We start from the raw sequence: 24672 nt of genomic DNA, 5'->3' as shown, positions 1-24672 counted from the left end.
CCAAGTTGTTTCCTACATATTTATGTCGAAAACCTATTAGTACCGAAGAAACAAACTTTCGGAAAAGTTGAAATACATAAATAAAATCATTAAATTAACTCGCTTTCAGTATTTTCTCGCACAAAAGCCGCCGGTATCATTATTCTGCCTATAATTATACGGCCTAGCAGTATATGCATTAGGTTGGTTGCCAGCCACTTTGCGACGGCCGAGTACCATGATCTGACCCAAACTTAACTTGTTTTTTGTTTATAGCATAGACAGTGCCGCACGAAAGAATTTAAATGCCCTTTAGAACATAAAAATTTTATTAAAACCAAACCAAAACTAGAATTTTTTAAAGAGGTTAGAAGGATTAGTTGATTAGATGACGTGCGAAAAGAATTTTGGAAATAATTGTTCAGAATCATGTCCCTGACGAGATATCAAAAAATCATTGAAATCGGTGTGATAAGGACAATGATTATCAAAAATTAATCACGTAAAATTATTTTCTCCTTGAAACCATTCAACTTTTATCTGAAATATTTTTCATTAAAATCGTTATTTATGCAGTAATCAAAGTGGTTTCATTCATACGTGCCACACGTTGTATACATACTTGTACTTTTCTTTTTCACTAAATCTTCATATCGTTAATGCTTTATGGTGTATGTTGCATAAATAATTGTTATGATAATATGGATTAATAAAGGTCATTTTAATGAGATTGCGTTTAAATAATGTATAAAAAAGATCTCAGGAATTGATAACATTTTCGTTATGTTGTAGTAGAAAATATAAGTTGATAAATACGTTTTTAGTTGATGTATAATTGAACTTATCTCGTACGAAAATTTAACTGCTGTCGTCAAATCATTAAATATTCTAAAACGCGATGTAATACATACATATACATATACCGTTATTAGTGTAACCGTGTAACTACATATAATGTATGTCGGAGATGAAAAGACATCGGAGCCTTCCCTTTGGAACTTCGGGAAAATCCCTTAACACCGTAATCTAGATTTTATCATATCCGATTGTATTTGTTCGAGATTTGTGGTAATGAGCTTGGGCTCGAGGCGACAACCAGTCGCCGAACGTAGCCGCGGCCACGGGATGAACGCTTTGTCTAACAAAAGTATGGAGTAATTCTATAGCTCTCCTTAAAAGAAATATTTGTAGCGGCACGCGACAGTAAACATTCCAACGGCTTCTGTCCCGTGGCTCGCCACACGCAGACCCTATTCTTCGAGTAAGATGATTGCCAGATGTCGATGCGTCTCCGCAGTACATGTTCAGCTAGCCCGAGGGCCCGTTATAAATCTTAAGATTTAGCTAACTAAAGTCCTTCAAACAGACAAACAGTCTTTGTCCCAACTTTGTCCCCGCTAGCAACCTTCCCTCAAGGACGGCTAGCATCTTTTTCTAACCACCGACATGGAAATTGACCAATTGATAGCAACGTCAATTTCCCTCACTTTCGGTCGAAACTGAACGAAGACTATCCTCGACGAATCCGATGATCTCGTGTCCTTAGACACACCCCATCATAGTTTTCCTCTGCAGCATCATCGCGACGGAAAGTCATTCTCTCGTGAGGTCGTATTAGCGAGTTACTTAGCGTCTGTACACTCGGTGGATATTCCACGTTTTAACAAAGACTTAGTTTAGTTATACTTCCATCGTATCCAAGCAAGTCGACTACGATTTGGGCTTTGGAAGAAAGCGCATCCTGTTATCCCGTTGACCGCGGATTCGTTATTGAACCTAGGATCATTGTCATTAGCTTCTCGAGGATTTAATTACCACAGTTACTTGTCAAATTCTGTAATAATCGTATTTGCACTAGTCAATGTCTTTTCTATTGCATAACGACAATGTGTAATCCAAATGGAGATTCATTTCACGCCCCTAACCCTAATTCTAATGTAAATCCGACATGTATAACTAGAGAGATATTTTTACCACAGATTTTTATTCCTTTCCTTTATCACACTTATCTATGACTTTATCAACTTTATTAGTTGAATTGAATATAATACCTACACTCATCGCTATAAATAGAATAAAAAGAGAAACGAGCTTCTCGTTTCCGGTAGATGATTTCATGTTCCTGCACACTCACGAAGATAATTATTCGCATTTTAGTAAACATCATAAGCATCATTTTTTTATTTTGATAGGGATTTTTCATTTTTAACTTTACATCGCATTTTTATGAATATCATAACCATTTTTCAAAATGTTGAGTTTTACAACATATCCAAAAATCATCTAAATCAGAGGGTAATTAGCTTTTTCACGGTTTCAACAAAAATAGAAATTAATTTGTTTGTAATTAATTAGAGTTTTTATATCTCCGTGCCTCGTTCTCAATGCCTTAATTGTTTATACTCTATACATATAACCTGATATAACTGTACTTCTAGAAATTTTTAACAATAGATGGCGCACGACATGTAATTGTGCAATAAGCATACATTATATACTTTTTCCATCCTCTTATGTTCCCTAGTGCGCGAGATGAGAGTTAAATTGATATATATGTACATACAAGGTGTTCGGCTACAGGTGTAAAAATTCGAAAATTCCATGAGGCGGTTTTTGATGATAAGCTGTTAGAGACTTTAATAAATAGGCAGGTACAATGTTTCTACGATTCTTCTTATAAAAACGATTTTTCTTATAAAAACGTCGTGCAGGACGGTTTACGTCGTCAAATATCATAATCTCTTTCTCTAGGATTTGTATGAGGGTGCCTATGTATTGTTCGATTTGAGGATTCCTGTATACTCCATTTTTTTTTTATTATTTAATTTATACTTTACAATTTGTTCAGCTGGACATTTGGTAAATTTTTCTAACTTGATTGCTAAATAACATGTGGATGGCTACCCCCAGTGGGATATCATCTTCGAATTTGATTATTTTATTTCTTTAGTGAGGTGAGTGTTTGTATGTTAGGTTATGTCCTTTGTGAGATCTGTTGGGTGTTTCCTTTTTAATCTTCTTTTTATGCTTGGTGTAATTATTATAAATTATTATAAACTTATTATAAATAATTAGCCACGTTACTGCGCCACGCCAGAAAAATTACTGAAAATTCTCAACGCGAGAATTGATTGTAATTTTAATAAATATTAAAAAAAAAAAAATGCTTGATGTGTCGATCGTTTCCGCTGCCAGCCGGTATACCCCATTGCTTAGCCTAACCTATTTTCGTTCGTGTAAAGAGGTTTGCTCTCGCACGGGGTATTTCGACTAATTTTTAATTGTCAATAACTAAAAAAACAAAACCGAAAATGCAATTGTTTTTATTCTTGATTTTCATCTTATTTTAGCGTCAATAATTACTTCTCAAATTTTTTCCACCTGTAGCCAAATACCGTATACATAGAGTGATTCAGAGCTGCACTACACGGTAATATATGCAAGTAAAAAAGGTCATATGGGCATGTGCTCTATATATTTTAGTTTTCGAATGGATTTTCGAGTTATGAATGATTAAAAAGAATATCCGGGATTTTCGTCTAGTTTTCTTTTTACAGAGCGAGATTGAAATATGAATTCATTAGGGTTTTATATTTGCGGTCATTTCAAATTTATTGTGTATTCAACGCAAGTGAACATTGTACACGACCTGCGAGGATGTATAGATGTGAGACTATTCGAAAAAATCGTATTTTCGTGCGAGTACGGAACTTAATGTTAACCTGATTCCTTAGCTGGCTATTTCACAACGACAAGGCCAAATGATTAAAAAACAATCGATTAAGATAGTACGAGATAGATAATAGGTAGATTAGATAGATAATATTAATCGATTAACAAATGATACAAGAGTGCTCAGTCAGGATAAGGAAAAAGAATAGTAAGTCTTCCATATGACAATCCGACATAAAAAAAACTAACGTAGAAAAAGAAAAATTCATAAGTCCAATCAGCAGCGACCGTTTCATGCGAAAGTAAATATATAAAAAGTCAACAATGACAAACTTCTAACAAATACAGTTTTTCTAACTTGCGCATGTGGTCTGCAGGTTGGCCTGCTAAATAAATTGCTGAAGATAGAGGAATTAACGGAACTGAAAATAAACGACGTTTGACCGTATCCTAAAGTCATCCCATTGCTCTTTCTAACATTTTTTAAGAATAGTCAAAACAGTGCTTGATTAGTCTAACACGCGATAGAGCAGATATTTTTGCTAAGGAAAGCATCGAGAAAAATTAGAAAATCATGTTTTGAGTCTAACATAAAAGCGGAAAAGTGTGGCAAAACACGCAATGGTGGCAATGATACTCAATAACGGTGAGTAACGGTCGTGCGCGTTTTGCGATTTTGTTATAAGGCAAAATATCCGTCAATATTGAGTGCTACTGCCGCCGCCGCCGCGTGTTTTGTTAAACTGTTTTGCTTTTTTATTAGAATCAAAACATAATTTTCTAGTTTTTTATGCTTTCCTTAGCAAAAATTAGAGTTAGATTTTCTTCTAATAAACTAAAAAATATAAGCAAAGACTGGTGCGTTTCAGGTGTCATTTTTAGTTTGATTGTTATTTAAACATGTTTTTAATGTTTATAGTACAATAACGATACATATCATTTTATTCCAGAGCGTCCACAGAATCTTTTCATCTCAATAACAACTCAATAGCTGTTACTGTAAAAACACAAAACATATCCAAAATTGAAAATTTGTAATTTTTTTCAAAATTAATTTTTTTGAAAATTAAGTTGTGGGGAAAAACTGCAGATTCGCGTTTAGCTCGCAAAAATCTACAAGAATATTCTATTGAAGGTTGCAAAATTAGATACCTATTGAGCAGTGTAATTAAAAATAAACATTGATTAGATTACGGTCGTTCAAAAGAGCTGCTTTCGCCTTCCTATCAGTGAAGAAACACTAATATAACAACGTAAGCTTTTTATTTTAAAAATATCATGCCGAAATTTCGTACCGACAGTTTTTAAGGATATCTCGGGGACTGGAACGAAATTTTCTTTTCGCGACGAATACACATACCAAATGTATGTACATATGAAAATATTTTTAATATTTTGACTTTGATGTACGTTGGATGCCGCTTAAGTTTGAGTTAGACTTATCTATTCGGGAATGATTCGTTTGGGAAGATATTACATACTTTAGCTAGGATGAGTTTATATATCTCACATTTCGATATTTAAACAAACTTTTACAAATTGTACAATCTTTTTTCCGCATCACATCTACATGCTCGGGTCGTAATGAACTTGAGGAAGGTGAGAAACGATTTTTAGTTTCTTTTACCATGATACTCACGAGTGTTATATTATTAAACAAATTAGAGAGTGTTGTACATTTCATGTACAGATGATTTCACATTTCGCTCCTAGTTCATATATCACAAAACAAAAAGCCAAGTTCATCAAATAGTAGTTATTTGTATGCAATATTTGTATGCATATGTATAATCACTTTCTATGCAGGCGGACCAATGCCGAGTAGATAACGTGATCAGTTATCGTTTACCAAAATGTCCCAGGTTCGAGTCCTAGCTGGTATGCCGTTTTTTCTAAAGAATTATTATATATGGTAATAATTGGCTTTACTCACGCAGAAACCACTGGGTTCTCATAAGAATATCGAAGTAAAGCTGTGTTTGGAGACAGTTAACCCGTAGTGAGGGTAACCGTATACTGATAGCACGAGAAAGATAAAATGGAGAATTTTTTTTTTTTATTTATTAAAATTACAATCAATTCTCGCGTTGAGAATTTTCAGTAATTTTTCTGCCGTGGCGCAGTAACATGGCTAATTATTTATAATAAGTTAATACTTGTTATGGATAAGTATAATAAAATGGAGAATGAGATATAAAATATAAAAATTTGAAAAAAGAAAAAGAATGTATGAGAGAAAGAAACAGGGCTAAAAATGGAAGAAATGTTTTCCATTGAGCAATATAGAGGTAGTTAACTTCGGCAAATGCCATCTTTAGACAACTAGAGAAAATATAAATCATAAAACATACTTCCTGTGCGTCACAGTTGCATTGTAAATCAGCGATATTTTATGAAACAAATATTTTCATATATGCTTTTCATATTCATATAAATGTTAACTTTTCTTGTTCGTAAAAATCTTACCAACATTTTAATTTATACGAACTGCCTTTCCATACATTATTTTTAATACAATTTCGTTATACAGGCATCGAGGTATCGTTGTTAGTACAATCAGCAAGGAGGCGCTTCAATGTGAAAAAAAGATCGAAGATACAGAATAATGTTACATTAAAAAATGCATTTATTCACGTACAGACAATAATAATGATATTAAAAAAAGGATAAGAATACAATATAATGAATGCAATATCATGATTCGAAAACAATACGATACTGCTAATGCCAAGTACACCGCTTGATTGCTAATGAATGTTAACCGTTTTCTATCGGTGCTATGGGTCAACTATCAAGATCCGCGAAATTCGATTATAACAATAAAATTTTTCATATGACGTTTAAATTTGTTTTCGAAGAAATCGACTTCCAAAATTTATCAAATATATTTGAACTTAATGATTGATTGATTATTCTATTTGTGAAAATAAGTAAAAAATCTAACCCAACATTTTTTCATAACACGCCTCGTTTCTGCAAAAGTAAACTTAAAAGAATCGATTAAGTACGCGTATACCAAACCAGTTCTTAACTAAATATATTCAAACTCTATTTTCTTGAGAACGAGACCACGTAAAATAACCTTGTACTGATTGTTTACTCATAGAAGCTTATATTTAGTCGGTAACTAGTCAAATTCACATATACCAAACAAGTATTTCAAGACGGTTTTCTCGAAAACAAGCCTCAAATGAGAAAATCTTATTCTATATTTTCGACTTACATTTTTCTCATGTAGATTTATATTTACTCTACATATAATTTGCACATTTTATGCAAATTATACATACATACATATTTATATAGGCAAACAAAGGAATAGAACCTAAGTAGTTTATTTTATTTCTTTACGGTGATGACCAAAATTGAACATTTTTAACAATATGCACATTAATTCAAGTACACAATATTGTATTGCAACTAATGAAGTGATACATAAAACTCAACATCATATACTATCTTCCAAAGCTTCACAAAGGTTTTTTTATATTTTTTATATCCTTGAAAATAATAAATTCGTTGTACTCAGTTTTGTATCACTTATATATTCATTGTAACATTGTTACTTTATGTTATTATACCTTTCTACAATATCAATTGTGTGATTCATGAAGTGTTTCTTAACTTTTTGTAAACACAAAACCAATCAACCAATTGAAAGAAAACCAAGAATAAAATAATAAAAAAAAAGTTATGGTTTTTCCAGAAGAATAATTGCAAGAGGATATAGTGTTAGTCATTCTCTAGATCAGAAAGAAAAAGATTTTATGCTAAATAATCTTTTTCATATGGTGACAAAAAAATTATTTGGTGAAACATTTTTTTGTTTTCCATTTCTAATTCCAGGTCTAACTGCAATTAATATTAAATGAATACGGATTATTGCACATGTATTTAACATATAATTATCATATATGTATAACACATGTATATACATATATATACAAAAAAAGATTATTGCCTTCAGAGTTTTTTCAGAAACTTTTACCCAAATCTTTATTAATTTTTAAATATTATGTTTGACATATGACATATGAGTACAAATATTGATCATTTCTACAAAGGAATTAATTGTAAATATCACTGAATGAAATTAAAAAGAAATATTGAGGTTAGATTTACTATATTTATTAATATATGTTAATACAGTAATATTATATATGTATACATTTATGGTTCAAGGCTGTGATTATATGTATAAGATTACTATATCGTAAAGAAAATTATTGTTACACGACGAATATTATAAATGCATACATAGAGTTATAAAATTAAATTCGTATTAAATATTGGTTATTTACCAAATATCCAGCTGAACAAATTGTAAAGTACAAATTAAAAAAAAAAAAAGGAAGGTTGCTTACTCAGATTTTATCTAAGCAATAATGGCAACTATATTTTCCACATTTACCATCAGTAAAGGAACTGTTTGTACATACATAAACAGTTGATCTCGAAAATATTCGAACATTAGCATAACTTTGATTTCTATGTCCTATATTAGAAATAAATACAGATAATGTTGAGATAAATGTCAGGTTGGTATGATCATTAGTTCCTACATGCAGGGTTGGTACGACTACTTACGACTCTCTTTTGTTTTCCCGCTCGCCATGTGTTTTTTTATCTGAGTATTCGATGTGTTGTAGTGGCTGTGCATGGTGGTGAAATACAGAGTATACAAAACTAATCTGTGTGAATCAATTAAATATCGAACCCCAAACCCTTTGAATAACAGATAAAACAATAAAAACGTTTTGCAGTATATTTGAGTATAATATGTAGAGGTCAGAAAGTAAGAAACTTTTAACTTAAAACAAGCTTGTTGTTCAAACATTCAAAGAAATGTTGAAAAAGGTGAATTTTCATGTCTCAAAAATATTCGGACACTTATAAATTGATTAATTTTATATCAAAGTCTAATAATTTATCCGATACCCCTTTGGTTTAATAACATGTTTTAAATAGTTTAATATGTTGAAGATTATTTTTTTATTAGTAATCGATACTGTATTTTATTCCTTTGTTAGAGGAATTTATCATTTTTGTTTAGTGTCTATTGTTCTTGTTTACTAATTCTCACATATGGCCGTACATGTGTTAAAAAGCTCGTTATCTTAGTTTGGTAACTTAAATTTGTAATGTATTGTATATTTGTACATATTACATATAATACAATAGCACATATAACATAATGTAATTGTACATTTGTCTTTGATTTATGTTCCAATACCAAAAAAAAATTTTTAACATAATAAACTGCTTAAAACATGTTGTTGAATAAAATATTAAACTTTTATAAAAAATTACTATGTTAGTTTTCTAACATTAATTAATCAAATTCAGTTTCTTTTCAACATGAGACAACAGTTTGTTTTAAGTCAAAAGTTTTTTACCTATGATATCTATATACTATATGCCAATATACTGCAAAACATTTTTGTTGTTTTATCTGCATCTATTTCTGATAAAGAACTTAAAAATTAAAGCTATGCTACCGTCCGAATATTTTCAAGACTAACTGCATGTGTGTATAGTATATGTGCACATATATATGCTATATGCACATATATAGTATATAAGTAGTATGTCATATTTTACAGGTATGGTATATATATATATATACACATATACATACATACATACATACATAGTGATAGTATATTCGTGTTGAGAAAAACAAAAATGACGCATTTGTAATATAGATTATACATGTCATGTAGTTAAGTATAAGTATGGTGCAGGGCGGTGGCATGTGTTGTGTCTTGTCATTATTTCGATCGATAATTATTTTGAGTATACAAGTCGATCACTTAATATCAACTACTTCTTGTGTTAATGAATTTTGCTCATCTTTTCTCTTATACATTACCTTTTAAAGACTGTCTTTATTACGTCCACAGAAAGGAAGGTTGACTAAATAGGATAAGGAGATTGAGGTTATATAAGGTTTTCGTTTTGACAGACGCGAGGCGCGAGCTCCGATACCCGTGGTGGGATGGTAAAGGAGGCGATTAAAAAGTCGAACAGCAGAGAACGACGTTGTCGTTAGTTGAGTGGACTAGTTCAAGTCTGTAGCTTGCATATTTTATTGGATTTAAGCGTTCTTGTTATCCATTATTTATTTAGTGCTATAAAAAAATTGCTTGTGTCAGATAACAGATAAAGTGAACGATTCGAAATGGATGATAAAAAAACAGGTCAGTGTATAAAAGATAAAGATTTTGTTTCAAATAGTTTTTATTAAATGTAATTTAACGTTACAATTTAATATAACGAACTGTTTTTTTATGTAATTGTATATATAACAAGAACAACTGGTAACATATATGTATATTTATAGAATTTATATTGATTTTGATATATTTCTTTTATTTAAATAAAATAATATATGATTTCTATAATTCTACTTCTTTGTCATGTATAACTGTGAAGTGTTGATGAGCTTTGTTCAAATTCTCTTTTCCTATGTTTCATTTATTTAGAACACATTGTCATGACACCAAAATGTAAGACTGCAAATTCTACAACTCTTATAATAGAAAGGCAGGCTTTAGAACCCCCAACAGAAAATGGAAATGAAAACAACGTTCATATTGCTGGAGGAGATCACAAAGGAATAGTTATTAATAAACAAGCAGTTGCTGGTACATAAAGTTCTATCATTATTTGATATATTAAAAATAGTGTTAATAGACAAAATATTACCAATATTACAAAATTAATGGAATATTATATCATAAAATTTTTATAGTTACAAATGGTGAAATTCATCCAGCACATCTTTGCTTACAATTCAGAGTATTCTTAGTGAGTGCTCAAAGTGGAAAACATACACAAGAATCTAGAACTCTTCAGTTTTGGTTTGTAGATACACTTTCAGAAGCCGAACACCCAAGTGTGGCACAAGAATTCTTCAGAGAATTAGTTACACCTCAAGAATTTCCAAGAGGTAAAATTTATTTAAGTAGTTGATAACATATAAATTATAATACTGTCTATAATCTATAATTAAACCATCAAGTTTTTATATATAGAATATTGATCTATTATAGTATATAAGTATAAGTTAGTTCTAATTTTGTTAAGCATTACATATTGGTAAACAACAATAACCTATTTTTATATTATCATTCTGAAAGAATATATAGATTATTGTTTCAGGTAGTGAGAACACTATTATAACTATAAAATGATTAAAAAATAATATGAAATACAAATAAATATTTTCTAATATAAAAACTTTTTGTGCACTTATATTGCAATAGTACAATTGGGTCACCAGATATTTCTCTCAGTAGTACTATAGTAATATGTAATTATAGTATATTTAATTCCAGTAAGCTATATGGGTTTGTTACAGATTATGTTGGATTTATCAAGAAAATAATGAAACTAATGTTGCATAAGTATTCTACAATTAAAAAGATAGAAGTAGAATTAAAACAGCTTGAAGAACCTGTTAATCTTCCAACTAGACCATGTAAGTACAATATTACAATTCTCTTTAATTTTACAATATCTTTTTAATTTTATTTATGTTTTATTTAAATTTTTGTATAGTTTAAGTAATATTTTTCTTTGTAAATGATATCATATAAGTTAACAAGTAACAACTAAGTGTTCTAGTTGAAAACATCATTACTTATATACATATCATACTTCATAACTGTATTAATTGTTTAATTTCAATATTAAAAAATTATTCTCAGACAAATTTACTGATATATTCATTTAATCATTCATGAAAATTATTTTACACACATACTTCTTTTACATTATTAAAATAACTTCGAAGTAAAGAGTAGTACCAAGATTTATTTGATTTGATTCATTGAACTAAGTGATCTTTATTGAAAGATATTGGAGCAGTGTGTCTCAAGTATACATTACAACTGAAACTAAAGGAAATGTATATTTAACATTTGTGCTGCTCATGTTACTTGTATATATGTACATGTTCATTCTATATGAAATAAATGTGTTATTTTTAATTTCTGTTATTCACAGCTGATACTGGTCATATACTGTTCACAGTTCTTCCATATAAGAAAAGTAGTTGGAAATCAGGTTGGAGATTATGAAGAAATTACATATTTTATTACGATTTATGTTTTTCGATATTTTATATGCAGGCTATTATATAAAATACAATAACAATTGAATATTTGAATATTTGCCGGTCAAAAACTTGAAGAAAAGTTTCTCATAGAATTTCTTTATCTATTTAGTTTTATTCTAATTTTATCGAATTTATTGCTATTTACTTTATTAGTGATAACTAGTGATAAACATATGTATGTTGAAAAAATAGTGCAAAAGCTTTTAGAAAAAATAAGTATATATAAAAACTGTTTATCTGCACATTGACCGGTAAATACATATTTTATTGGTTCATGCAATATAGTAGTTATAACAACATTGGCTTAACATGATTTTTTCGCATTAATCCAATATTAAACATTTAATATATATTTTAGTGTTTATTTTACCTAATAATGAAAACAATCATTTGTGATTATTCAATTTGCTTCTTCTCCTATAAAATATGGATTGATTGACTAAAAAGAAAAATTGGATATACACCATTAGAGATATGTACATATCTTATTCATGAAGTATATCATGTTTGTAATATGAATGCATGATTATGAATGCCATAATATTGTTATTTTGTTTAATTCGAAATTTTAACACAATGTAAAACTAATTAAGTTAAATGATAAAAAATAATACTATACATTTGAAAGTAATATAATCAATTATTATGTCTAAAATATCATTATTATTTGTAAAAAAGTATATATTTTAAGCATTTCAGAAGATTTATTTACAGTTTAACATATACATATTAGTGATTTTATTATACCATATGCAATACTCTTTATTGTTACTTTGATCTTAGTATAACATTAATGTGTTTATAAATAGTATTCATGGTCACTTACTACCATATAAAATTTTTACACTTCATTTCTATGTTATCAATTCTACAAAAAGTATTGGTAATATGAATTACATTTTTATTCTAAGTTTGATGTCACATATGTTTAGCACACACAAGTAGATACACAAAGGCTGTAGTTTATTTTATTTATAAAAAACTGAAAAATTTATCACAAATAATTTACTTTTTAATGAGCATTTATATATATTTTGCAGAATCATGAAATATATTAATGGAATGTGATAATATTTAATTTTTTTGTTTGACAGTATCAACAGATGAAACAGTTATTGGTCAGGTAGTTGAACTGACTTTAGAAAAAGTGTTGGAACTTATTGAATCTGCTTATCCAAATCCAATTACAGTGACTGATATAGCAAAGTATGATCTTTACTATAAGAATTTTTGCACAAAGATGTTAATGTAATTGTAAACAATGTGTGGTAATTATTGTAGAGAACATGGTTGGGATCCTTCTGCTGTCGAAATAAAATTAAAAGAATTACAAGAGAAGGGTGTTGTTAAAGCGATGGAGCATGGAGCTTTTACTAGAGTTGTACACCAAGATACCCAAATTCAAGTAAATTTTATTTTTAATATTTTGCAGTAAATTTATAGTATAGTGTCAATGCACTATTTTATGTATAATTATTTGTGGTAATTAATTATTGGACATTATATATGAAAAATTATTGTATCTCTTTTCTTACCTTTTCTTAGGTCGTAAAACAAATGCCAACAATGGCAAGTGCAAAACAACCTACTATAGCAATTATTACTGCACAGTATTGTGAAAAGTTGGCAGTTGATTCTATGATTGAAAACAAAGAAACATTTGTTCGTTATACTACTGTTGGTAAGATATATTTCATTTAATAACTCATAATTATTCACATAGATTTTATGAATTAATCTTCAATTATATGGCAGAAGGAATATAAAATAATATGATATGATAATTTATTTTCAAGATACAGGTTGTTGTTTATATTTTAATATTAAATGATTAAATATAAAGAAATGATATTGTCAAATTTTAAGATCAAAGCAGACTTTATTTACGTTTTTTTACGTTATTTAAGGTCTCTTTATCTTTTTTGGAAATTAACGTATGTATAAAAAATCTCGAATTTCAAGTCTAATTATGGAACTTTTTAGTGTATTCAAGAATTTGTATTAACTAGTTTGCATTACGGTATTATAATTATAGTATCATATATTAGTTGGCGGTAAAGGTACAAAATGTACTGCCTATATATATATATATATATATGACAATGCATGAAACTTTAGGTACGGCAAGCTCACCTGATGCGACAGATGGAGTACCGCGAGTGACATGTCGTTTTGGTAAAGTAATTTGTAATATAGTTCCTCTTTCGTGTCAATGTCCTTTAACGTTATAGCTTGCCAATTGCTTGTATTCAAAGCAATGAAGTGTCTCAATGGCACTATGCTGTGAAAAATACATATTATTAGATATTTTTATTAAAATACTACTTCAACGATGTCGCAGAAACAATATACATACCATATTGCTGTGTTGTAATGAAATTCATTCAGATTATCATCTCATGTATCATGTCTTCATCTTCAACCATTTACTTTCTCAGCAATATTAGCAAATTAAGTTAAATTTATAGCACACACATATTGAAGCCCAGTGCAGACATGCGACTGTTGCCGTTGCGATCTTGCTGCGATCACATGTCCTTCTTTGCTGTGCCTGTTAAGGACATGATTGGAATTCCATGTTGGGATTACTGTTAAGAACAGTAAAGATAAGCATATGATTGTAGCACAATCATAACAATGAAAGAGGCACGTCTGCACTAGGACTAAATGGGTATGGTTCAGAACTATCACAGGTTATATCTTTTGTTCATGTGTTTTTTGTTTATGTGTCTTGTTTGTATAAAAGATACTGTTATATCATTTTATTTCCTTCTACTTAAGACTGGTATTAACTTCTTTGAATTATTACTTCCATTTTTAAAACAAATAACTAGTTAACACTTACAAAACTAAATGTTATTTTCCGTTGCTTTTAACACAATTTTTATATATAAATAAGTTTATAATATAATGATATTAATATGTGTAATATATATATGCATTTTACTGTGTATTATTATCTAATTAATCCAGTACTAAATACGCAACAATATATTATACATTTTTAATTATTATTATATGTACGTTTACACATACATTGATTAGATGAATATAAATGTTTGGAAAATACTGAGTTATTTGTGGGATGTTAGTTCAATTAGTAACTTTTTCTAAAAATAGGAAGAGTGTGTAGGAATTAAATGATAAGTTTTACAACTTTTTATTACTATTTTTTATACCAAATACAAATGTGTTATGATAGTTATTTATCACTTCTTTCAACTAAAAAAAAATTATAAAGATAAGTTGATAAGTTTTTGGTGTCATCGCTAGGAGTTTATTTTTGCTTTATTTCTTATTGATATTCTCATATCGGAAACTTCTTAATCTGTCCTTGTATTTGATATACTGATAAATATATGAATTACTTATATTTATATTTAGTAATAGGTACTGAACACAATTGCATCTGTATGGAATGAGCCATTTTTAATCAATTTAGTCACAACATACATACACAAATACAATACCAGTTTTTTAATAGTAGCACAGTGCACATGTATCATACACATATTTTAAAATTAGTAATGGTAGAGGATTATTTCAATGCAAAATAAGATTACTTTTGTTATAGGTGAGTCAAATGTTTACACATTAGGTAATATTGGTGCACACAGAATTGTATGCACAAAGTTACCCACTGTAGGTCATACAAGAGAAGCAATGACTGCAGCAGGAAATACAACTACCAGATTATTAGGTAGCATTTAAATTGTTCTTGGTTTAGTTATAATTGGTATGCTTGATTATAATCAAATATTTTACATTTTCTGTAGGTACATTTCAGAAAGTTGATTTCGTTTTCTTAATTGGAATTGGAGGAGGTGTACCACATTATACAGATTATAATAAACACGTGCGACTTGGTGATGTGGTTATATCTTATCCTATTCCTCTTAATAAAAAGTATATTTATGTTTATTGTGAAAGTGCAAAGACAAATGAGAGTGGAGATTATCATTTTGAAACCAAAGAATATTGCCCACCAAATTTATGTCTTCAAGAAATTGCTGTTAATCTTAAAGATCAGGTAGATTGTTACACTTTTACGCCTAATGCAGACGAGCGACTTTTGCCCGCGCGATATGGTTGGATCATATGTCTTTTTTTGTTTTCCTAATTACGAACATCAAAGACAGGCATATGATCGCACCGATATTGCGCGGACAAAAGTCGTTCGTCTGCATAGGTCCTCAAATTTGCAACAAGAATCTAGTACAGTTATTAATGATTCTTACTAGTCAGAGAATGAGACAAATCCTCCATGGCAAACGTACCTGAAGGAAGGTTCAGATATTTTAACTAACCAGACGGAGCATGATTTTAAACCACCTCCACCAGAGTCTGATAAGTTATACATGGCTATTGGCGAAAGAGATGTTATTGAAGTTGCACATCCTACTGCACCTGCAGATGCGGCGAATAAAAGGTTATTGCTGTTTAATATGTTATTTTTAGTATATAAGATAATTATTTTTCAGCATATAATCATAATTATGACCTAAGTAAATATACATGTATATTTTTTTAAAGTTATATAATCTTATAAAATCTTCAGCAGTGTTTCCCTTTTCAAATATAGTAAATGTTGACAAAGGGCACTTAACTTTAACATATACTGTGAAGGACACTCTCCTGAGTTGCCTCTGGAAGGTTTTAGCCGCCGCTCGTTATTTCTTAAAAGGTTACTAACAAAAAAAGAATTTATAAAAAGCAATGTATAGTACAGAAATACTACACGCGTTGATCGCTCGCTCTACTCGTTCGTAAAAATCTAGTCCAACCCAATTTCAATTCTACATATATGCAAGGAATTTTTAAGAAAAAAGAATTTTGGTTAAAAATCGGGCCTCTTTTGTCTGTGGAATTGATATTGGGTTGGATTAGATTTTTACAAGCGAGCGAGCAACGCACATGATGTTTCTATTAAATAAAGACTGGGATATAAACGCGACTATCGCGTCGGTTATAATCACATACGTATATTTACATATAGGTAGAATACAATGTACATAGTAGTAGTAATATATTTCTGCCAATAACTTTTTGAGGAATAACGAGTGACGATTAAAACTTTCTGGAGATTCACACTTAAGGTGAGTGTCCTTGATAATATATGTCAAGATGAAGGTAATTAATGCTAGGTCCCCTTTTGTCAACATTTATCATTATGTTTTTTTATGTTCAGAACAAATGGCTGTCCACGAATTCACTTAGCACCTGTAGCATCTGGCAGACATATTGCACGTGATGATCAGCTTAGACAGAAATTTGCAGCCCGATTTGGAGCCCTTGCCTTTGATGCAGAGATGGATGCTGTAGTCGAAAGTATTTTGGGTAATTGTCGTGAAAGTTTTGCCGTTATTCGAGGTATTTCTGATTATAAAGATGGCTCTCGTATAAAGGAATGGCAGCCTTACGCCTCCTTAGCTGCTGCTAGTGTAATGAAATCTATTATTTGTGCTATGGACCCACCTACTAATGTGTAATACACAATTTCTGATGCTCGTTTTATTTCATTCCGGACAGCATTTTATGTGATAGTTGGTAAAAGTATCATCATTTCGTGTCTTTTATATCGTATCGTCGTTTTTTCAGTGCAAAGTGGACCAACTTCTTTTATTGGTTAAGAGCAATCGTTGTTTCAATTAGCGCACAAACAGCATAATTCAGAATTACTTAAGGAATAGCTTATTCTTCTTTTTTCTTGTATTTTTTTAAGTCGCATTTAATGTGATATGGATCAGTTATTTACTTGATAAGCAGGAGAAAATAAGATCGTGACCAAATATATAATGGTCATAAAGTAAGATGCACCAAGTGCATTTTAATTATTTAAGAGAATTGTAGTTAGTTTGAATGATTTTAATCTAGTGACTTTAGAATCAAGGACAATTCAATTTCACGTTTCCAAATCGTTTTCAAAGAATTTCTAAACTGCTAAAAAAATGGAATATGTATTTGATTGATAAAAGTGCTAGCTTACTTTTAAAATTTATTTCGATATGGCTATTTGAAAAATATTTTTACAATTTTTATATCTGAACATAACTTTTCAATATTATTTAATAATATATTTATAATATCGATGCTTCAATTATTGCTACACTTATTCATTTCCTAACATATTATAACAGTAATTTTATATAATTTGATGGAATATTAATGTATGGTTTTGCAGAATTATTCATATACTCTTTGTACTTTTCATATCTCGCTTATTGCCTATTGTATTTATTTAAGTATAATATCGAGAAATTTATGTACTCGAGAAAAATCAGTTCAATGATTCTAAAACTGGTGCCATCTTTATCCTTTTGAACACAAGATCATGAAAAAATTTTTACACAATGCATTTTTTTGAAATGAAAGAACCATACTTTTGAAATAATTACGTAATTTAAATTATAGCAATGAGGCTCTTGATTATCGAATATTAGCAGACAGGATTCGAAATAACGTAGGTACGGGAACCACAGAAAGCTTTAAATAAAGTCTCGGTATAGTCAGAAAAATAATTTAGATGTAGAATATGATATCTAAGAGTAAGGGCAGAAAGTACATTTGGCAGTATTTATCTAAACACAATCAAATTATCGTTCAAAAAGTAATTGTCCTACAAACTATTATATGTTTGTCAGAGTATATTACCATTTCACACAAATCTGTCCGCTTTCTCCATGAAGCGTATAATAAATACATCTATACATTCAAATTTGATGAAAGGAAGAAATATAAATAAATAATGCCGCCCAAAACTTTAATCGTACTTCAAAGGAGATTAAGAACTTGATCTTAATAGTTATATTATTAATTATTATTATAAAATATTATTATAAAATATGTTTACTTTCTAACGTGTTATGATTTTGAATGAAAGATTTTGAAACAAACATAGATTTTTGTTTCTTAACAAATTTTAATTTGATTTCTGAGTTATGGCAAAATATTTGCATATACAGGCTGTGTCCTCTAGGATTAACCACTATTTTTCAGATATTTCTAATAATTCGTCAAAGAAATGTTTTGAACAAAAGTTAGTAAGTTTTCGGTTCACTACACATTTGAATATTAAAAATTTCCAAAAATTTTATCCAATAAAAAAGTCAAGGGTACCATATGTTTTGGATTTCACGGAGTTGTAGTTTGCGTCAAAATAAATTCAACAGTCTACTATATAATGACTCTGAGATGACTTTGCATTCAGAAACTAATAAATTAAACAAATCTAACAATAACAATCATACCGTTTTGCATTACACGTTACAATGTACTATTACTAAATTTCTGATTTTCAGCTCATTTCAAAGTCATCTCAAGGTGATAGTATAGTAGGTCGTAGATTCGTCTTGATGTCAATTATAATTCTGTCACGTCCAAAATATATGGTGCTATCTAAGGAAGTCAACAATTTTTTGGAAATCTTTAATATCCAAATGTGTAGCGAATTGAAAACTGATTAACTTTTGTTCAAAAAATTTTTTGGTAGATTGTCGAAAATGCCTAAAGGATGGTGTTTAATCGTAGATATATCCTGTGTAGAATATACGCTATATAAAATATAGTGATATCAAAAACATGTACATATTTATATTATAATAACTCATTTCTAAATTATGAAATATTTTGTTTTAGTATATGATCTCTGAGTGCAGAAAGCGGTATATTTATTTTTATAATGTTCTTTTTAAAGTTTATTATTATTTTGCTATTACATTGCTGTCGCTATTTTGACATTTGTAAATGTCCATCTATTTTTTTTTTACTCAGAATTCTTAACATAGACCAATTTTTATTCAACTACAATTATATGATTAGCATTTTAACATAAATGGTAACATGGAGAAAAGATGTTTGTCAGGATATGTAGAAATGCTGGATAGAACTCATTTTTCTTCTGTAAAGTTTGTTAAAATGTATCTATTGTTGTTACAGCATATTTAAAATCTGTTACAGCTTTATAGTTTATCTTTTTGTACTATATTTAAAGATACACATAATTTGTTATGTACATATTTTGTATATTTATGAAATAGATGATCTTTACATATTTCCCAATGATAAGCAATCTGTTACAGATGGTTGTGATTACATGTTCGTGCTTCATTCTCTTAAAATTAGCTTAACTGTTTCCTCTTCTTGATATTGCATATTCATATATTCTGATTGTATAGCCCTACAAAATCAAAAATTGTTAATACATATAATAAATCAGTATACATTCTCATAAGTAAACAATATATAATATTTAAATGTTTTTATTATCATTTTATACAATTATTATTTAGAAATGAGTATGAATTTTAGAGCCAAAAGAAGTACGTGTGGAATTTCCTTTATATTATGTATCTTTTTCACTTTTACGATGGATAGTTTATGATATATCGATACATACATAGCCAATATTATTAAATTATATTTATATTTTAGAAGTAACTATTTGTGCATATATATGTATGTATTTTAAAAGATATCGTTTTTTAAAATTATTAGATAGCGTTAATCAAAGATTTCACAGTCATTGTATGTACAAAATAAGACTTTTATTTTTTTATATATAGTTTTCTTCGTTGCTTCTGTGCAATATATTGTTGCATTTAGCACATATAAATTCTTTCCTTATTTTAAATCGTACTATTTTATCTATTTTCTTTGATTCTATCCCTATCACGTTGCCAAAGTAGATTATGCCTATGATAAATAATCCAAAGTCTGATTTTAATAGATTTAACAAAATTTTATCAATTAACCGAATTATTATGAATTATGCATTTTTCTAACACAGAGTATAAAAGTAATATAAATATTTTAAATTTGATAGATTTGATTTTCAGTTTTGTTCCAACTTCTTTGGTGCGATTAAACGTTTGGGCGATGATATATGCACCAAATATATTAAAATTGTATAATTAATTAACATTAATTAAAGTGCCAATGTGTTCAATATATTTGGGTAGTGCAGAAATAAGATAGGTTTTTCTGGAAGATGAACGAATATCTTTATGTTATTATTCAATTCTATCTCGATGCATTTGGTTTATCACTACTGTAATTTATTTGGTATTAGAAGCAATTGCTACAGTAATAATTATGTATAATAATATTCGGGAAGAAATAAGTTTTTTCTTTCGAGAATGTTTTATTCGTTTATCTTCTAGATTAATATTGCTGTCGTCTGCATTAGAGACCAACATTACTGAATTCTACTGCCTATTTGAAATTCCAATATGGATATTCAAATACTTGAAAATTGTTTTAAAAAGAATTCGATAATATCTAAGCTTTGTTAATAACTTTAAATGTAATTTCCTCGCATTTTAACGTCTTTATAGATTCTAAAGCACAGGGTAGTATACGAGAACTCTATATTTAAGTGACATTGAAATATTCAATTCGAGCATAAATCTAAAAACTTAGGAAAGTAGTATATATACATTTAAATATACCTACATACGTATCGTTGGTAGCATTAAAACCTTCCAATTCTACCATCATGGTGATAATCTGCAAATTTTACAAGTGACATTGATCGAGTTTTTTCAATGATACTTGACCGCTAATCAAAAGTCATTATTTATTTATTTATTTATTTATTTATTCGTTCATCCGTTACATTTGAAACAATTACATTGTTTGGTGCGTTCCACTGAACCGTTAAAATACGTCTAGGGAATTTTACTTTCTTTTCGAAAATGCTATTTTATATTGTTTTAAATATATGTGCGTGTGGGCGTGCAAACAGAAGAAAAAGATAAAGACGCGTAAAAGATTTCTAACGGTAGGGGGGCCTCAGGTCAATTTAATCGATGAAAAGTATCACTTGTTGCGTAGAAGCACATTTTTAAGAAAATTCTATCAGATATAGAGAGTATCAGCTATCAAATATATATGTACGTATTATTATAAATATAGTCAAATACGTATAGCTATATATCTTTATTTCAAATATTTAGTATATAATACATAATATAATATATAAATCGTGAATTCTATTACGTGGTGAAACATTAAATTCAATTTACCTGATAATACAGATTCCTATGTAAGGCCTAAAATATTATGTACGAAAGGGACAAAACTTTGTTACATATTGTGTTTTAAGCGACGAGGTTGTCAACTTCGAGCTTCCAAAATATCTATGTATTTACATATATTTACGTTAGTATTACGCGCTTTCAACACTAGTCGCACTATTGTGTTTTCCGTCTATTTATATGTAGGTATGTTTTAAATTGCAAATACTACTGCATACGCATACATATATAGTGTATAACTACGTCCATTTAATTTATATTTCAAAGAAATTTATTAGCATCTATAATGAACATATAATCGCAATGGATTTCAATTTTGTCCGTTCAGGAACATGTCTAAGCCACAGAAATTGTTTTCTACATTATTTCACGCCATTGCTTCACAAACTGAACGTTTATACGATTCCAGTTTAAGAACTGGCAAATGTACTTGTGAATGCTTATTTAGTACATAGTGTGCGATGAAGCGAGCTTGAAGACTTCAGAAATGAAAGATCTATGCTTCTAGCTTGTAATCCGAGTAGTCTTCCGGCCAAAAAATCATTAACCACGAATGTCTTTAAGTAAGATCTTGGCATTTCAGTTTTGGTGTTATCTGTCTCGAATACGAAAAAATGCCCGATATGGTCAGATGGTAAAATGGGTATTACCAAAATCTTTTCACAATACGTTTCTCTGATATCTTTCTCTAATTTAAGTAAATACATTTATTATGGAAAAGCTATGCATATATGCGTAAGATAAGTCGAGTTGTCCTCCAAATTTTCGAATGTTTCTTTTTTCTTTTCTTTCCTTGCTCCTGATCCTTTTTGTTAACTGCTTTTTCCTTTTGCGTTTTCTATTTTTTTTTATCAAGATTAGTCACTTCTTTAGGGACTTTTAATTTGTTTCTAACGAATTGATATTAAATTCATTCTCTTATGATTAAGAATTATTCACTTGAATCTAATAAACACCTAAACCTAACAAGATTCCATTAGAAGTTATTTAGGTAATTTTAATAAATAATTTTGACAAATACATATATATATGTGGTGAAAATAGTGGTGTTTACATTTTTCTCAACGATAATTTTACAATTTGATTTTTCTAAAATAGAACGTTCACCTACATGTACTTCGAGCTTATACAGGGTGTCCTAATATTGATAATAAAACCAATACATAAAATAATAAGTGGAAAATATAGAATAATTTTCTTTTCATCTGATGCTTCGTTTTCGAGAAAATTGTTTTTGAAAATTTAACGATTGAATATAAGTAAGGAGTAAGTAAGTCAGCAGGAGGGTATTCTACGTGCAGAGATAAATGTAAAATGTTGAATAATATTTTTCGTTTAAGACCAAGTTTTCAAGAAAATAGATTCTGAACATGTGCAGGTCAGAATTGGCCTGGTATAGGTGTAATAGATTAATTTTCAAATTTTTACTTGCAAACGAAGCGTTTTCCGAAAAAATATTATTTTACATTTTTAACTTATTTTCATCTGTAGAGTAGCCTCTTATCGATTATTCGTTCCTATCTAGCCTGAAAGTAGACAAGATTACATATAGTTGACATATGTTCAAGTTCGATTTTTTTGAAAGCAGGCGTCATATGAAAAAATCTTTTTCTATATTTTCCATTTGTTTTTTCGCGTAGAATCATTTCCTTGTCGATTGTACCACCAATACTGAGACATCCTGTATACAAATATTAGAATTTATGTATTTAGATGCCATTAATTTCGCGAAATAAAATTTTGTAATATTGCACTGGCTATAGAGAACAGAAGTTACGAATTATTCGACAAATATTCTGGTTGTACCCATTGCCAATGGCGTTTTGCTAGGATTGTAATGTCTACAGGGGAAAAGTAAAGAAATTGTATCTAATAGTAAGTTACTTCACCGCGGAAGAGAAACTGTGATACTATCTGGACTTTTCTGCGTGAAGTAAGATAATACGTGGAAAGAGCCATAGTATAAAATAAATCGGTTCCATAGCATTTGATTTTGTTACGAAATAGATCGTTAAGGAAGTATTGTAAAATTGGAAAACAGAAGAACGAACGTATCGCTGAAGTCTTATTAGAAGAAGTTCAATAGAGATACATAGTGAGCTCTGGAAGCAAAGAACCAAACAGTATCGTATACTTTTGTTTATTACGAGCATTTTTTACTACAATTAATTTTTTCTTAAAGATGCTGATGACAATTCTGCAATAATATTGTACGTAAAAGTGTTACACACGATGTGTTTATCAAGTAAAATTTGATATTTAGTTGCATACAATCTGTACAGTAACAAATTGTCTTTATCGGTTGAATGATTAGAAGAAATTTCAACTTTAAATCTTATTGCATGTTTTAACATATTAATATAGTAGAAATACATATTAGGATTGATAAATAATTTTTTAAAAACAGTTTAAAATATAAATACTTTATAAACACATCGTGTAATTTATGTTTTTCTGTAATGCAATGTTGCAAAAACTGCATGTATTGTTATGTAACTCTTATGTAAGTTATAGACAACTACTTTCAGTTTAGATTAATGAAAATTTTTCGTGGCGTAAAATTCAATTTTATGTAATAAGATCTCTGGTATTTGATGGCCGAAAAATCGTTTCAATAAATAGAGGTCCATTGTTCTTATGTTTATCAACATATTCATGCCCAATTAAGATTCCTTCCTCCTTAATTCCAATTTCGCTATAATTAATCTAAATATCTTCAATAGTTTGTTGAAATAGTTTGGGAGCATCGAAACTTTAAGAAGAGATTAATTTCTTTCTTTATAGTGGTTTCTTTATCTTTAATTTTTTATCACAAAAGATTTACAGAAAGTGATTAACAAGCCGGATAATAAATTGTATATACTT

General features: G+C 29.2%; 1 protein-coding gene across 5 annotated transcripts; it reads left to right on the top strand.

Annotated features, from left to right (window-relative positions):
• Positions 1-9379: 9379 nt before the first annotated feature.
• On the top strand, positions 9380-18488 carry LOC117239981. Of its 5 annotated transcripts, XM_033505801.1 has the most exons (14): positions 9380-9721; positions 9807-9851; positions 10137-10298; positions 10406-10603; positions 11015-11134; positions 11662-11721; positions 12868-12979; positions 13055-13178; positions 13319-13454; positions 13892-13948; positions 15348-15473; positions 15550-15803; positions 16015-16202; positions 16962-17262. In XM_033505801.1, exons 2-14 carry the CDS (start codon positions 9833-9835, stop codon positions 17260-17262), a joined length of 1857 nt encoding a protein of 618 aa, XP_033361692.1. In that variant the 5' UTR covers positions 9380-9721; positions 9807-9832. The 5 variants fall into 5 exon arrangements, with proteins under 5 accessions (XP_033361692.1, XP_033361691.1, XP_033361693.1 ...); XM_033505800.1 differs by having other exon boundaries at positions 9380-9851; positions 16962-18488; XM_033505802.1 differs by lacking the exon at positions 13892-13948 and having other exon boundaries at positions 9380-9851; positions 16962-18488.
• The last annotated feature ends 6184 nt before the right edge of the window (positions 18489-24672 follow it).

This window comes from Bombus vosnesenskii, unplaced genomic scaffold (assembly GCF_011952255.1).
Source record: "Bombus vosnesenskii isolate JDL3184/JDL3185 unplaced genomic scaffold, Bvos_JDL3184-5_v1.1 scf7180000014527, whole genome shotgun sequence".
Classification (NCBI taxonomy): Eukaryota; Metazoa; Arthropoda; class Insecta; order Hymenoptera; family Apidae; genus Bombus; species Bombus vosnesenskii.
The sequence above is the reverse complement of the archived record's forward strand: the minus strand, read 5'-3'. Positions and strand labels throughout refer to the sequence as shown.